We start from the raw sequence: 17,723 nt of genomic DNA, 5'->3' as shown, positions 1-17,723 counted from the left end.
GTGGCCATTTACATACCTTCACATAGCTGCTCTGACACTGTCCATTAGTATCTGGAATCTGGAAGTTCTCATCAAATGTTATTTCCAAATGTTTGCTTTCATGAACAGTTATTGTCCATGTGCATCTGATGTTACTAGGGAAGTTATGTGGCCAGTGAGGAGACCGGATGGTACCATTTTCTGAATGAAGGATACCACCACATCCTACATGAACAGAGAAGGTTTACACTGAATCAGTCAAATTTCAGTGGGGTATTTTATTACAGTCCAATCATAAGCAGAGTTACAACCCTCTAAGTTCATTAGAGTCAATGGGTTTAGGAGGACTGCAATTTTAAGTCTGTTACATAAAAACAAGCCAGCCAGCAAGACTAAAACATTTGCTGAAGCATAAAAGTTGTGGGCTACAGCCTACATTGCCAGATGCATGAAATTCACAATCAAAGGGTTTAGAAGTATATGTATCTTGAACATGGCTGCTTCTGCAATGCACATTTCTTGTGGATTTTAGAACATGCTGCCATTACCAATTCTGAATTAGAAGACACTTATTTGCATTATTTATAGCCCGCCTTTCTCACCAGGACTCAAGGCAGGTTACACAGAGTGAGTATTAGGTTACTTACAGGGGCATGCTAAGACTCTAAGGGGATGCGATAAAGCCATTGTTGCATAAACCTGCTACTTTTTTTGGTAAACAGTTTCTGGTCAATGTAGATTTTGCAGGGTTTTGAAGCCCTACACATTCCTGCAAAACCTCTTTGACCAGATTCATTAGCAGGACATCTTATTATCTATCTGTCACACCCCTTTAGCTTTCTGAAAGGAACTATTGTCTGGCTTCAGCCAGAAAGTCTATCCAACTAATGGTACTTCACATACCCACAATAAAATAAAATAAATTCCAAGAAATCCCTCTCATACTTTATCCCCCACAAATGCTAGGGAAAGTTAAACAGCTGAACATAAACAGCTACAGAAAGTAAAAGGATAAAATAGTAGAAACTTCTCCATCTGGGAAAAGGGCATTACTGTTTATTCCAGAAGTTGAGAGACTGGCTTGGATCCAGACTAGTGTTTCTGTAGGCAAAAGGATTTCTGCCTGCAGAGTGCCACTTTCTCATCTCCCCACTCTATAGCAGCTTGCAATGCCTTCTGAAATCCCAAATTTTTGTGAGGGAGTAGGTATGAAAGTTACTAAGGTGGATCCAACCAGCTTTTTATTCAATCTGTCCCAACTCTCCTGTTTACCACAGTCTTTGTCTCATATGACGTTTGTCCATGCAGATCTCATGACCCTATAACCTTTCTCATCAGTGGTAAAAGCTAGTTGGATCCATCCCACTGTCTATGGACCAAATTCATTGTGCCAGCAGAAATGCTAGTTTAGATCCAAGTCATTGATTCTCACCTCACCACTCCCCATCCAATAAGTTATCCAGAGATCACTGGAAGGGCTCTATTGTGCATAAGACAGATGGAGTTAATAATGGGTTTCCACTTACCTAAAGAATTTGCAACCCATGTTGCATAGAAACCATCTCCCTGCACAGAGTGGTCTGAATTAAAATTTATTAGTAATTTATTGGAGGCTGACTGGATGGTGCCAGGTGATGTATGTCCACAATACCGTCCAATGATGGGAGAGCTAAGAGAGCCCCCATTCAGGATGGTGACTGAATCCCAGCGACAGCTGCTGTGCCTTTCAACTTCAAAGGCCACAAAAGTAAGCTGTGGACAGGCAAGATAACACTGTAAACATGCAAGTGCAAAAGCACACTGAAAACAAACAGGGCTAACTGCACCTCCTGGAAGTTCTAGTTTGATTAAACACAGATATAACATATTTGAAAAGGTGAACATGAGACTAAGGGAGATGCTGGGAGATGCATGAACAGATCTTCTGAGTTAATGGATTCATTCCCATGTATAATACTCTGACCGATTTCGCACTCAGCTTACCCTGCTGTCACGTTCCTCTTCTCCGTGTAGCGTCCTTCGGATTTCCCACTATCTGCTCTGGAGCTGCAGCAAACATCGCAGTTTTCACATGGCAAACAGGAACTGTTTTTTAGCGGTTTCTGTATGCCATGTGAAAATTGTGATGTTCGCTGCAGCTCCGGAGCAGATAGTGGGAAATCCGAAGGATGCTGCACAGCGAAGAGGAATGTGACAGCGGGGTAAGCTGAGTGCGAAATTGGTCTCTGAGTTCCTTAGAATAAAAATGGCAGCATATTTGTGATAATATGATGAATCAAAATAAATGAACAACAGTACCAGTAATAGCCTTACATTGGCCATATCAGAAATGTAGCAAAAATTCTGTGCCTAAATCTTTCTGCAATCTTTGTGTAGGAAGTTTGTATAAACCAGAGGAATTGTGAGAACAAAATAACTTTTGACCCACTAAGCTCAACTCAGTTCACAAGCCATGATGTCTGACCATTCCCCCTCTCCCCCCAGTTTGGCAATCCCAGAAATATTCTCAGGTTTTATTTATTTATTTGGGATTTATATCCCGCCCTTCCCACGAATGGCTCAGGGCGGCTTCCAACAATTAATCAAACTTAAAATTAAACAATTTCAAATATAAAACAGTTAAATAGTTAAACAGTTAAAACATTAAAACAGAGTAATTCAGTTTCCTATGAACAGATGGCTGGCCAGTTTCCTCAAGTTGTTATCCTAGCTAAATGTAGGCTAGGTATAGGCTAGCCGGAAGAGGGTCGTCTTACAGGCCCTGCGGAACTGCGCCAAGTCCCGCAGGGCCCTCACCTCTTCCGGCAGCTGATTCCACCATACGGGGGCCATAACGGAGAAAGCCCTTTCCCTGGTGGCTTTCAGACGGGCTTCTTTTGGCCCGGGGATAGTGAGGAGATTTTGTGTTCCTGACCTCAGTGCTCTCTGGGGAACATGTGGGGAGAGACGGTCCTTCAGGAAGGCAGGTCCCAGGCCATATAGAGCTTTAAAGGTAATAACCAGCACCTTGTACCGGACTCGGTATATCACTGGAAGCCAGTGCAGAGTCCGGAGACCCGGCTGGATGTGTTCCCACTTTGGGAGACCCAATAACAGCCGGGCCACGGCATTCTGCACCAGCTGCAGTTTCCGGGTCCGAGACAAGGGCAGCCCCATGTAGAGGGCGTTGCAGTAGTCCAACCTTGAGGTGACCGTAGCATGGATCACTGTTGCTAGGTCGTCGCGCTCCAGAAAGGGGGCCAGCTGCCTTGCCCGTCTAAGATGAAAAAATGCGGACTTGGCAGCGGCTGCCATCTGAGCCTCCATCTTTAAAGAAGGCTCCAATAGCACCCCCAAGCTCCTGACCCTGTCCGCCGCCATAAGCGGCGCACCATCAAAAGCTGGCAGGGGGATCCCCCTCCCCGGGCCGCGGCGGCCCAAGCAAAGGACCTCTGTCTTCGTAGGATTTAACTTCAGCCCACTCAGTCTGAGCCACTCAGCCACGGCCCGTAGTGCCTGGTCAAGATTTTCCGGGGCGCAGACAGGCTGGCCATCCATCAGTAGATAGAGCTGGGTGTCATCAGCATACTGGTGACACCCCAACCCATACCTTCGGGCAATCTGGGCAAGAGGCCGCATGTAGATGTTAAATAACATCGGGGAGAGAACCGCCCCTTGGGGCACACCACAATCAAGTGAGCGCCTCCGAGACAGCTCCCCCCCAATTGCGACCCTTTGTCCCCGACCTTCCAGGAAAGAGGAAAGCCACTGTAAGGCCAACCCCTGAATCCCTGCGTCGGCGAGGCGGCACGTCAGTAGCCGATGGTCGACCGTGTCGAACGCCGCCGACAGGTCTAACAACATCAGCACCGCCGAGCCACCCCGATCCAGATGCCGTTGAGAGCATTGTGGTTGATGATGGACAATGTTCAGCTGAGACAGTTGGACATTTACCGTACTTGTTTGGTATCTCTGTGCTTTTTGCCTAACATCAGAAGCTCCTCAATTTCAAAAGTCCACATTGCATACACACACACACACACACACACACACAGATGAGTGAAGCATTACTCACATTGATAGTGTGTCCCTCTGGTGCTACCAAGAGCCAGGAACAATGACTAGAACTGTTGTAAGGCTGTGGGTAATTAGGACTGGAGATAATCCCACTTTCAGCTTCCTGTACACCTCCACAGGCTGAAATGAAACCCAAACATTAAGCTGTTTTGGTGCTGAAGCGGCAAGCTTGCCATTTAGGAAGTTTTACCTCTTACAAGTTTCTAGGTAACTTCACAGAAAAACAAGACATGAATATTAATCCCAAGTAGATATCACCCATACCTTTGAAAAAAAACTTCCAAATCAAAAACGGAATAATTGCAGCATTGTACATAAAATGCAAAGAAGAAGAAAAACAGGAATGAGGGCATATTATTGCTTTTCATGTACCAAGAGAGAAACTCAGGGCTTAACCCCAAGAGCTAAAAGCCAGAGGTTTTTTTTTGCGGGGGGGGAGGTGATTGTGTGTGTGTGCTGGTACTCACTGTTATTGATCTCTGGCATCATTGGGAGTCACGAGGGGTGAATTGGTGGAAACTGGTGCAATCTTATGTACAAGCATTTTTTTTAAGCACTTGTTAAAGCTACCATAATTATATCGAAGTTCCAGCATGAAGCTTGAACAAAAGAATGGCAAAACATTTCTACTGCTAATATGCTTCCCTACCATTTTACATTCAATGTTTCTAGTACAACCAACAAACTCTGTCTGAGTTGCCCCACATAATGAAAGTAACATTCCACTTACCTTGAGATGAATAGCGGATAAAGAACCCTCGGTCCGTGTTTTCAGCATTAGTCAAAAATTGCATCCAGATCTGAGGAGCTGCTATTAGTAGAGGTTCAAGACCTGTCCTGGAGCCACACAGCCTATTTTCAAGTTCTCCATCAGCATCTCCTATGTGAAAGAAATTGTGCTTTGAAATATTAAATCCGGTATCCCTTTAAAAAGCCCAAATCATAGCTCAAATCATCTCAATGCACAGCAGCCAAGAAGGTCTGAGCGCCTGCTCCGGCTGCAATGCCACTGAGGATGTTCTCCGCAGCTGAGAACGAAACGTCTGGAAGGAAAACTTTCTCCAGTAGAACACGGCACTTGATCCCGAAAGATTCTACAAACCCTAATGATGTTACCAGCCGTGAAAACCTGAAATCTTTGACAAATCATAGCTGTTACCCTTTATGTACTTGAGGCAAATTTCATATAATTAATTGAGAAGAATGGTTTCATGCCTTTGTTTATAAGACAAAATGTCGGTCTCCTAGGTAAATGCTGGTACTTTGTTAAGGCTTGAAAAACAGAATTTTATTACTTATTTTAAACTTTTATATACAGTCTTGCCAAAGCTGACACTGGTTTATAAATAGAACAGTAGGATTTTTTTTTAAAATCAAAACTGTTGTGTTCTTTTAGCTTTCTCAGATCTTATTTGGTGCAAAGTTAAAACATGAAGCAAAGCTTAATTAGAGGTGTATAATTGGCATGAAGGTTGTCTTAGGAAGAACTGATCCTTGAGATATGTGGAGTCAAGACCATGAAAGGATTTTATTTGGTCTAGATAGCCAGCACAAGATTGGGCGGGAGAAGCACAGTTTCATTTTGAAGTAGCTGAAATTTCTCAGTCATCTTCAAGGGTAGCCCCATGATTCAGTAGTCAATCCAGCAGTTTATGAATGTATGGCTCAGTACCAGTAGCTCAAGATCCATTATGTCCAGTAGAGGAGTGGAGTCAGCATAACAAATGAAGTTTCTAAAAATACATATCTGGCTATTAAAACAACATATTTTCTAAAATTAGGATCAGATCCAGAAAGGCTTCTTACCCCCGTTCTGTTGGGGGGTTTATTCAATTGATTGGAAACAATATACTTCCTCCCAGAAACACTGGGTGTCTGCAAGCATGATATGACCAGATCCAGCAGTTCCTGGATGCAGAAACAAAGAACTGTGACCTACCTAGTCGAATTTCTAAGTAGTCATTCTGGCAATGAATGTGCTCCTCCAAGCGGAAAACTCCAAAGGAAAGGTAAACAGTTGTGATGGATGGATGTGGGTTTTGGATGACCCATTCACAGTTCAGGTTGTTTAAATAATTGCTGGTGCCATCATAGCCAGGAGAAGTGAGGTTGCCATTTTTTGAACTGAGTAGGAGTCCACCACACACTGAAGAAACAGCACATCATTGAAAGAGGAGAGAGATCGTTCTGGCATACATATGAGGCATACAAATATACCCACGCATAGAGAATGGGGCATCTCTTTTTGTTTGTATTGATGTCACACTAGTGGTGATTGCTAAGCCAGTATCATTGGTACAGCTATAACTGGTCTATAACTGTTAATTTAAGCAACACTTTGAGGGAGAGGAGGAACAAGACATGATTTGTTTTATAGAACCATAGAATTGGAAGGGATCTCCAGGGTCATCCAGTCCAACCCCCCACACAATGCAGAAAATTCACGAGTACCTCCCCCCTACACATATCCCCAGTGATCCCTGCTCCAAACCCAGAAGATGGCAACAAACAAACAAAAGGAGGCCCGTCTAAAATCCACCAGGGATTGGGCCTTCTCAATAACGGCACCTTACTGGTGGAACCAGCTGCCGGAGGAGGTGCGGGCCTTGCGGAACCTAGGGCAGTTCCGCAGGGCCTGTAAGACAGCCCTCTTCCGGCAGGCCTATAACATCTAACTGACAATGAGAATATCTTCCGGATGGAACAAAAATGCATCTACAGACCGCTGGTTTTATTCTTATTCTGTTTTATTAATTATGGTTTTAACTTATTTGTAAATGTTTTTAAACTGAAGTTATGTAAATTACAATGTTGTAAGCCGCCCTGAGACACTTCGGTGAGAAGGGCGGGATATAAGTATAAATATAAATATAAATATAAATAAATAAATAAATAAATAAATAAATAAATAAATAAATAAATAAATAAATAAATAAAAAAAAAACCAAAAAACCCTCTCCAGAATACCTAGCAAAACTGGCCTGGAGACAAATCGCTGCTTGGCCCCAAAGTGGCAAAGAGCATTTCCCTGGGCATGTAAGAAAGGCCATGAGAACTAAGTATTGATGCAACCCTTCCTTCCCTCCTTTTCACGATCTGCCTAATTCACAGAATCACCATTGCTGTCAGGTGGCCAGCTAGCCTCTGCCTAAAAACCTCCTGTCAAGAAACTGAGAGACACCTAAGTGTTTGTGGTTTCAATGTCTAAATGTGTTGCAGGATTTTCACCAGCAGTGTGTCAAAGCTAATAGGCACTTAAGTAGTCCCAGGTGGAGACTAACTGAATGCACCTGTGAAGTCAGCCCACAAGTGACATAGATTGTTTAGATCTAGCCTTGACATGTTAGAATCTAGAGTCAAGGCTAGATGACAACTTGTAAATTAGATCTTGTCAGCAACTGGCTGACCAGTCAGCCAGCCTGGATAAAATCAGGCTAGGTGCCCGCAAAAGGAGGAGCTTCTACTTTTCCAAGCCAGGAGTCTTCTCCAGGAGACATAGGAGAAGGTAACAACACAACCAGGTGAATGAGGATGGGACTTTGGAATACGTCTCTCTAGTGTTGTGGGCCTGACAGCAGAAAAGTTTCAGTGCGTATTAGTCTAGGGAATTAGCCAACTACTACACAGTCCAGTTGTTTAAGTGTTCCTTTGTGCACTGTATGTTTGCTTTATTGGTTTTTATCATCCCATTTTGTGCTTCCCTTTCCCTTTTATCTTGTGAATAAAGTTTATATATTTTTCTAGAAGTTTTGTCTTTTACTTGGTAGACCTGGGACCTGGTAACACCCTGACCAAAAAGAACCTACGTAACATTTTATTACGTTTATATTATTATAAGTTAACAGCTGGACATTTTAACAACAATAACAACAGCTGCTGAGAGAGAATTCCCCCTTTTGTGTGTGTCTTGACACCTCCCAAGAAAGCCTCATCTTCTAAAATGCCCAGAAGACTTCACAGCTCAACTCTTCAGTCAGTTCTGCTAGTTTTGCCTTGTTTTTTCTTTTATAGACCAGCAGGAGAGAAGAAGCAGAGAGAACATTGCTAAAAGTCTTCATAAACTTTAAGCAATCATGTTAGAATCTTTAAGTCTGAACCAGCAGGCCAACTACAAAGAAATCTGCCAGCTCTCTATGTCACACATTCATCTAGCACTGCAAGGACATTACAAACACCTTTGGCCATCCACACTCTTAATTTCTCACTTGTGTGTTAAAGACACAAGCAGACAGAGAAATGCCTTCTTTACTGCCATTCATGGATCTTTCTTGCAACCAGTCTCACCCAGCACTTAGGCATCTTAATTCTAAGTGGCCCTTACTGACAGCAACCACTCCGCCCTACCCCCTAGAAGTAAGGCTTGAGGAAACTGTTTCAATATCTCTGATGAAGTGTGTTTGCACACAAAACCTTATACCATGAATAAAACTCTGTTGATCTTAAAGGTGCTACTGGACTCAAACTTTGTTCTGCCTTCTTATAAAAGTTAGTTTAAAGGCCCAGGATATGGAAGAGGAAGGATACAAATCAGACTTAGCTGTTTAGATTGGGTTTGGGGGTGCCTTTCCTAGCTGCAAAAGCTATCTAGTGAAGAAACATATCAGATTACCTGCATCTTCATCAGAAGCATATGTCATCCTGAAACTTCCTTCTGCTTCACTATGGCTCCTTACCATAATTACTGTAATCTTATTTCCAGAAGATTTCACCTGAGTGCCAGGATTCACCACACCACACAATTTACTCAGCCTGGGAGTGTTTTCTCCCACACCATTGTGAACCTGTTTACCAAGAAAAAACAAAACCAAATATTAGAACATAAGAGAAGCCATGTTGGATCAGGTCAATGGCCCATCCAGTCCAACACCCTGTGTCACACAGTGGTCAAAAAACCCAAGTGCCATCAAGAGGTCCACCAGTGGGGCTAGAAACCCTTCCACTGTGCCACCCCACCCCACAGCACCAAGAATACAGAGCATCACTGCCCCAGACAGAGAGTTCCAACAATAAGCTGTGTCAAATAGCCACTGATGGCCCTCTGCTCCATATGCTTATCCATTCCCCTCTTGAAGCTGTCTATGCTTGTAGCCACCACCTCCTGTGACAGTGAATTCCACATGTTAATCACTCTTTGGGTGAAGTACTTCCTTTTATCAGTTCTAACCCGACTGCTCAGCAATTTCACTGAATGCCCACCAGTTCTTCTATTGTGAGAAAGGGAGCAAAGTACTTCTTTCTCCACCTTCTCCATCCCATGCATAACCTTGTAAACCTCTATCACGTCACCCTGCAGTCGACGTTTCTCCAAGATAAAGAACCCTAAGCATTTTAACCATTCTTCATAGGGATATATGTTGTATGGCTATAAAGATATTTAGATGCCTCACAAATGTGTACTTCAATTTTGATTGAAATATATAGGAAAAATCTAGGCTCTCAGACTTGGAGTACCAAATTATCTCCACTGAGTATGCCAGGAAGAAATTGTTGTATTCAGGAGGATCAAACTTGCCTCCACTCCAAATCTCTCCCATCATAATGTTGCTGCTGCATGCCCACCTGCCTTTCTAGCTCTCAGTCTGTTGAGGAATGCAGGAGCTTTGAGAGGAAAAAGGGAAAGCAGGGGGATGGGGCAGAGCTGTACTGGGTCAGCCTAAGAATTTTTGGTGCCCTGGACAATGAAGTTTTACCACCCCTTCCCATGCCCTGGGGAAGTGACTGCTCACCTCCCCCCAATTCACACCAAGGCAAAGCAGACCCCAGTGCTTCAAATATATAGGAGTCTAGGTTTAAATCTGGCAGTCCTAACTCTGCATATTTTTAATACTCCATCATATAAGTGGTACGATAGAGATGGGCAAAGGCCTCTTGTTTTAAATCCCATTCCCAAATATTCTAATGTATAGGTCATTTCCATATTGCAGAGCTTCACAGACTTTCAAAGTTTTGTTACCTATACTTTGATGCTTCCCTAGAACCTTGGATTCCAGTGCATTCTGTCCATTACACCCTCTTCTTGGTGAAACCTGTACCATGGCTGGGTGATGACTGATTCTCATTCATCATATTCTGAGGCTCATGACTTCCCCACAAAAGGCTCACAGTTTATACAGAGCATATTGCATCTTAAACCCCTTTCAAGTCAACTAAATCATCTTTATGTATCTGCAGCTCAGCTTTTACATCAGAATTCTAGCACTAAATCAGATGTATAGGAAGTAGCAACCTCAAAAAAAGCACCACACTACATGACACACATCTGCAGCAAGCACTGCATTTACTGGCTTGTCTTCCCTTTGCCCATTTCTGTGGTATAGACAGGTGGGCAGCAGCTGTCACTGAAGCCAACACTAATATACTTTGGGCTGTAACTTTCTCTCTCTCACACTCTCTCTCAGAAAGAGGCAATAGTGCCAGGAGAATGTTAGAATGTAGAAGCCTTTCCTTCTTACACTGGAAAAAGAGAAAGATAAGCTGTCTGTGATTACTCAGCATGAGTTCCATCTTGTTTGTAAGGTAACCAGTTTAACCCACATCATTGTGAAGGTTAAGCATAAAGTTCAATGAGATTGATGTCAACTTGGAAGAATGTTCTGTGATTACATGGGTTCAAACAGATAGTATGGAGATTGCAAATAGTAAAACCCAGTGAACGCTGAAGGACTGGACCTCTTCTTTCTTCTCCACATGGCCCCAAGGAAAATTGAGGATGCAAGAGCCTTCAGTTTGCATTTTATAGACCACATGAGATGTCTCCTCTATTTGAGCCTTATGTAAATGTGGAAATATTTTTCTGATTTTGCTTATTGCATTTCTATTTTATAAAAGATACTATGGATGGCACAGCATATATTTTAAGAACGTCTTATTAAGTACCAGTCAGAGGCTCACCTTTTTTGGGGAGGGTGTGTGTGTGTAATTCATGGTGGCTTTTAGCTACACTATACAGTCATAATTCAGAGATGTTAGGGAATTCTGTTTGAAATTCTATTTCTTTATCTCAAACAGTGCGATGGATCACTGGATCAAATAATCATTGAGAGGCATTTAACATGAAAAAGCAACAACATATTTATTGCTACAGGGAAAGAGTACTGGGAGATGAAAATAACAAACACTATAGAACTACATGCTTACACTAGAAGATCATGTGCTTAATGGAGACCACTTCCACCTGCTTCTTGACCTCTCTGCCTGAACAAAGGAAGTCACCTGACTAACTGACCAAACAGACAAAACAGGTTTTCCTGCTTCTAGACCTTGATTGACAGCAGTCAGTATCTTCTTCCTAGGTCATGCAGACAACAGGGAATCAGGCACAGTGTTAACCCTATAATGACTGGAACTTTAGAACATTGCAAAGGACATACAAAACAGATACATATTTCCAACAAGAGACAGTTGGAAATGCCCTCTACATGTCGACATTGCCAGTAGGGCTGTAATAAGTAGCACTGTTGTCCACCTCCTAGTTCTAGGGTTGAGATGTTTCAAGTACTGAATGACTAGGAAGTGGAGACCAGTGTTTCATGTTATACTTATACCAGATATAAATCATTGTGAAGAGGTCATTGCCAGAGATTTCCACATTATATATACCAACTCTGTGGCAAGTGGATTGCAACACTGGCCAATCTTGGAAGGATGCATTCCCATAAATTCAGGTTAATACTTACAGCCACATGATCTGAACTACAATTCTGACTGAATCCAAAAGTCATCTCGCTAATAGTTAGGGTGACTCGCCGTCCCGATGGTACCACAATTCTCCACTCACACCTGAGTTCATGCAGAGATGGGTTTTGATAATTCGGGGAAGTAAATGTCCCGGCAGTGCCATGAAGTTCACCCCCACACTCTGCAACAACACAAATGATAATCAGTCCTTCACATGAAATGTTAAGTAATGTACTGGAAACCATGAAAGAAAAGGTATAGAGCAGGGATGGCCAAACTGCGACTCAGGAGCCACATGTGTCTTTTTCGCATGTATTGTGTGACTCTTGAAGCTCCCACCGCCCCATCAGCTGGCTTGGAGAAGACATTTCTCTCTTTAAATCACTTCTCCAAGCCAAGTCAGCTGGCAGCTTGGAGAATGCATTTAAAATTAAAGTTGCTTTATTTCCACCTTTCCCTTCTTCCCCAACAGTTTGCCTGCCTGCCTGCCTCCCTTCCTCTACTGTGGCTCTCAAGCATATAGCATTTATTCTGTGGCTCTTACATGAAGCAAGTTTGGCCACCACTGGTATAGAGAATGCTTAGAAAAATGTAATGGTTACAGTTTTTCAATGCCTCCTCACATTTCAGAATTAAGTTGGAAACAAAGATCAGGATATATATGCTTATTTTATTTTATACAACTTTTTAAAAGTGGAAGGTCATTGAATTCCGGGTCATCTTCTTTTTGTATAAATTAGTAGGGATCCCCAAGATTTTGAGTCTGCAGACACCTTTAGAATTCTGATGCAGGGTGATGAGAGAAATCACAAAATGGCTGCTACAGGAGATGGAGCCAACCACAAAATGTCAGGGAGTGAAGTTATGCATAAAGACTCCACCATTTCAGGTAGCAGTCCATTTAACATGTTCCCTTTTTAGATGACCATAATGTTTTAAAATCATGCAGTGAAGTCATTTGTGCTGTGATGGCAGCTGCTGCGAAAACCACATATTCAAAAATCTGCTCAGTCAATCAGATATCCTGTAGCCAGCAAAAAAGACCTGCTGGGCAAAAATCTCATCTGGTCCCACCCAATCTCTGTAAGCGCTTGACAGGCATGAGGAAAGGTGTTGGAGTGCCAAGCCACCCATAGGCAACTTGCTGGTGACCCCTGGTGACCTATTTTATCTGCAGCCAGTAGAGACATATATCAGAAACCTGAAACATTTGGAAAGTAAATTAGAACTCTGCAACAAACCTTCAAAGGTAGCAGCAAAACGCAGCATGAAGCCTGGTGCATTTATAGATTCATCTGTAACAAACTTGATATAAGCCAAATTGTCAGGTGTGTCCAAGGCACTAGGAATTGTAGTTCCACAGTATTTACCTAATAAATTCCCTGTATAAATAAAATAGAATAGAAACATGATGATTTTGTAATTTGGTATTAACCTACTAATTTTTACTTACACTCTACCACATGTTGAAGAGCAAAGAGAGCAAGCTAGAATACATTTATTTAAATTAATTAATTGATTTATTAAAATGTTTATCGCCCCCCCCCCCCCACCACCACCACCATCAAGTGAGTATATGTGTGTGGAGAATAAAGGCTTTTAAAATTCTGGCTAGAAGTTGATCAGGTATAAACTCAGCTGATTTTAAATAAGTCACTGTAAAACAATAACTGTAATTCAAGAGCTTGAAAAACAACTGCTTAATTCCTTTTTGAAAGATGCTTCTTTGAATGCATCCACTGTGCTTTGCCCAATGGCCAAATTTCATTCATATTCACACTGAAACCCCAGACCTACAAAGACTCATCCCCTTGGCTTTGATGCTGGGACTGCTTTGACAGAGATAACAGCAGGTTTTGTTCCTGATGGGATAAAGAGCTATTGTAGTTTAGAATTGTTATGCAAGGAATCTTTTTGCATAGGTGAAGGTATACTAAGAGGGCACAGCCACCACGCCTGTAACATCTTATGAGCCATAAAAATGGTTCTGTCTTAGCACTGATGGACTGTTTCCTCCCATCACAAAGATATAACAAAAATGGTTTGGTGACCAAGGGCAACTCTGCCTGACTTTTATCAAGAGGTGCTGCTATGCTCTTCAGGCACAAGCATGTGGTTTGACTGGAATCACTATAGAAGGAAATACTATAAAGTTAGATGGTAGGGGAGCAAGAAAAAGAGTAACACAGTTGTTTCACAGACCTGAAGCGCCACGTTCTCGAATTTCCAAATAGTCATTTGCACACTCTGTTGAGTTCTGGATATCTAGTGCTTTGAAACTAATGGTGAGATAATGACCTGTAGGTCCATGCAGGAACCATTCACACATTAAATTGTCTTGATAATGAAGATCAGGAAATCCAAGACTTCTGATGAGCCCGTTCTGCCCTGTCAGCGTTCCCCCACATGCAGCTGCAGGGAAACACAAGGGTATTTACCAGTCCTACCTCTGGAACAGATAACTCAGCTATGTTGTCTGTCTTTCCTTCCCACCCACAAGCACAGCAAACAACAAAAATGTTTCCATAGTGTTTTCATAGTGATAATATATTAGTATTACTTCAGCAGAATGGAATAATACTGTTCTTCCTCAAGCAAAGGGGAAAAAGGTGTACAGAATCTGTCAAGCTTCAATAGAAGCTTTTGCAACAGAGCTAATTGAAAACAGACAAATGTACAATTTTTTTTGCACGGCAGATTTATGGAATATTTTTATCTCTAGAAATTGTTCAGTGCAAATGTGAATTAGTATTTTAGTGAATACTACTTTGGGGGAGTGTGATATATTTACATTCTGTTCTTTATAATAGTTTTTCTAAGACATATTTTAAGATATGATACATATCACATTCTTCACTGTATCTGAATAAATGTTTTCTTTAACTGACAGAATTCTAAAGTCCCAGATATAAAACACAATAGAAAGATGAGGCAGAAGTTATTATCAGGGTTTGAACAAACATTATGGGCCTGATCAATAACACATACAGAGGGTGGAGGGAAGGTGTTTAGGATTTGAGCTCTTTGACTTTTATAGTTTGGACCAGTAAAAGGGTCAAACAGTAACTAAATGCTCATGTCACCTCTTGAATACTTGGCATTGAATCCAGCCCGTGAATCTGAACTGTCAGACCGAAATCTCAAATATAGGATAGCACCAGAAGATCTCTGAATGGCTGGCAGAGAATTTCCACAGAGTTGTGTAATAAGAGGTGCACTGGAGTCAGCTCCATCTCGTAATTCAAGGTAACTTAATGTGCAGCTAAAAGAAAAGAACACCGACATATATTAATACATGAAAAAAATGCTTTGCAATGTTTTAGGAAGTATCTAGATCATCATATAAAAACCCCTCCTTCAGTGTATTGATGTGCTAACTCAATTCTGAGGGAACAGAAATACAAAAATAGAGATAGAGAAGTTAACAATCAATAATGCTTAGGATCATCTGAGATCTGAATCAATTGTAGAGAAAAAAATATCTAGAGAGGTCACAATGCAATGTGGGGCGTTCTTCACAGTCCTTTATTTTCTGGCTCAAAGCATGGGAAAAACAACCTTGGGGATTGGGCTAAAAACCAGTCTTGATTTAAGAGTGCATGGTTCAGATACCAAATATTAATGCAATGAATTCTGTCAAACATCTTTCAAGTCTTTAAGTAAAATCACTGTAAAGTGTATGATATCAAACACAGATAGGAAATTGGCTGCAAGGTAAGGATGATTTTCTTCCTCATATACATTATCAACAGCAAATTTAGGTATATAATCTGTTGCTTTTTGTGTGTTAATTGCAGTAAAGGAGCTTGCACATATGTGGTTTGTATGCATGTTGGCTCTCCTCACATGAAGTATAAGTGGGTGAGCAGGGCCTATATGCTTGACTTGGAGCAGGAACAATGCTTCAGTTCTGGCAAACAATTTACATCAGTTCTGGCAAACAGGTTAAAAAGAATAGTTACTTATTACATTCTACCAGATCAAACAGGTTTTATGCCTGGTAGACAACTAACTGACAACATCTGACGTACTCTAAATTTAATCCAAAACTGTAAACCAGCTAAAGGTGGCTCTATTATTCTGGCTATTGATTTTGAGAAGGCTTCTGCTCCCCTTTTGCATATATTGACAGTGTACATACATATGTCATATACTGAGGTTTGGCACAAAAAGTTGACCATCATACTTATAGTGGCAGCAAGAATCACTATTGCTTCAGTATGGAAATCTCCCTCGCCTCCTTCATTAAGAGTCTGGTATGATAAAGTTTGGGATCAATTTATCGTGCATAAAATTGCAACCTTTGTGAACTACAACTTTTCAAATTCAGAAAGTACGCACATCAAGTTTAGATCTATCTGGGCCCTAATTTTAAATTTTATGTCAAAACAATATATTCTTCCTTCCAACTGCATTTATCATTCTTGGCTTCATTTTTAGTTGTTTAAGGTCTGAGAGGAGCATGTCTGGGTGTATTATTTGATTGGCTCGTATTCAGTTATTATTTCTCTGTTCATGCTATTTTATGCAGTATTTCTTTGGACTATTTTGCAATGCTATTCATATGCATTTGTAAGTCAAAATATCTTTGTTTTTAATAAAAAATTATTATTATTTTTTTAAAAGTGGATTTTGCCATTTCACACAGCAAAAATCCAGTTGGAAAGTGCCTTGAAAGAGGACTGGAAGTACATTATGTAGTGTGTGAGAGAGACCGTGCCCAGTGATTGCCTAAGCAAAGGTAACGTTGTTCCCTTGCTGCCTGATGTCTGTCCTTACTTCTCAGCATTCTCAAGAGAGTGAAGAGGAAAAGGTCCTTTCCTGACTGTTAGTCACCATCACTCCAGTGATGCCATCAGGACCAAAGTCCAGAGCCCCAATCACCTTAGTTCAACTGAGGAGGTCCTCCCAAATGCAGGCCATGAGCTCAGATAGGTAAGCTTCACCTAGCTCACATCCATCTTTATTCTTCTGCTTCCTTCCCTTCATTCTGGAAAATGTATTTCTAAGAATGTGTAATATTAAGGAATGTGAGGGGGTTGGGAATGCTAAGACCAGAAACATCTGATAAGGAAAGCAGCTATGAAGCTGCCAAGAAAATACTAATGCTTTAGAATACCATCCATATTTGCCTTAAGCAGCAAATGAACCCTCCACCATAACACATAATCACAAATCATTTTATTGTAATGCATGCTGAAGAATGGTTAAACACAAAGAATAAAATTTCTTGTGTCAGGGAAAGCTGTTCCATTCAACTCAGCAAAAATACTTTTATTGGTGGAATGGATTCATGAGGTGCAACACAATATTTAATATAGTTAAAGAACTTACATTACATTGAAAAATCTGCCCCGTAGGGTTAGGGAGAATAATGTACACATACTTGGATGAAGGCTCGATGTCAAATTGATCTTCAAACTTGAGCTCCACTGCTTCCCCATAGAGAACAGTTATAGTCCAAACACAATCAGCATGTGGTGGATAATTTCCAGGATAGTTGGGTGAAGAGACATATCCAGAAGGGTTGGATTGACTGATATAGATATTCCCTCCACAAGCTACCAAAAAAATCAAGGGCATTAAATAATATAATTAACATGTGTGGTGTCTTTATAATGTATTCTATTATATAGAAAGCCAAAGAGTCATCTATAAAACCAACCTTATCTCTGCTTACATTTATTTAATTGCTTATTTATGACAGTATCTGTTCTTTCTGTCATCTTGGGACTCAAGGTGGTGCAGAGAGCATTCCCAGGAGAACTCTTATACAGACAATGAACAGATGTTGAGTGAGATCCTAGGAATACTTTTCTGAGAGTAAGCCCCGTTAAATATAATAAGATTTACTTCCAGTTATACCTGTTTAGGATTGTCCCCATTCCTGTGTAACTACAGGAGGGTTGCTGATCCACATGCTTTCACATCCACATAAAATGTATGTACACTTATGATGCATTTATTTATTTATATCCTTCTTTTCTCCCCAGTTGGGACTCAAAGCAGCT

At 41.3% G+C, this 17,723-nt stretch overlaps 1 protein-coding gene across 1 annotated transcript in view; it reads right to left on the bottom strand.

The window, feature by feature from the left end:
* The window catches only part of CUBN (cubilin), a 211,622-nt gene that overhangs the window by 44,991 nt on the left and 148,908 nt on the right, over positions 1-17,723 (bottom strand). Inside the window, exons 44-54 of the mRNA XM_060248423.1 lie at positions 17,099-17,273; positions 14,796-14,974; positions 13,915-14,124; positions 12,954-13,094; positions 11,712-11,893; positions 8,645-8,816; positions 5,975-6,181; positions 4,766-4,915; positions 4,034-4,155; positions 1,506-1,731; positions 17-204 (exon numbers count right to left, since the gene is read on the bottom strand). Coding sequence (XP_060104406.1) covers positions 17-204; positions 1,506-1,731; positions 4,034-4,155; positions 4,766-4,915; positions 5,975-6,181; positions 8,645-8,816; positions 11,712-11,893; positions 12,954-13,094; positions 13,915-14,124; positions 14,796-14,974; positions 17,099-17,273 — 1,952 coding nt within the window. The remainder of the gene's footprint in view (positions 1-16; positions 205-1,505; positions 1,732-4,033; positions 4,156-4,765; positions 4,916-5,974; positions 6,182-8,644; positions 8,817-11,711; positions 11,894-12,953; positions 13,095-13,914; positions 14,125-14,795; positions 14,975-17,098; positions 17,274-17,723) is intronic.

Source organism: Heteronotia binoei, chromosome 10 (genome assembly GCF_032191835.1).
Source record: "Heteronotia binoei isolate CCM8104 ecotype False Entrance Well chromosome 10, APGP_CSIRO_Hbin_v1, whole genome shotgun sequence".
Lineage (NCBI taxonomy): Eukaryota > Metazoa > Chordata > Lepidosauria > Squamata > Gekkonidae > Heteronotia > Heteronotia binoei.
This window is presented reverse-complemented; position numbering and strand designations above follow the sequence as displayed.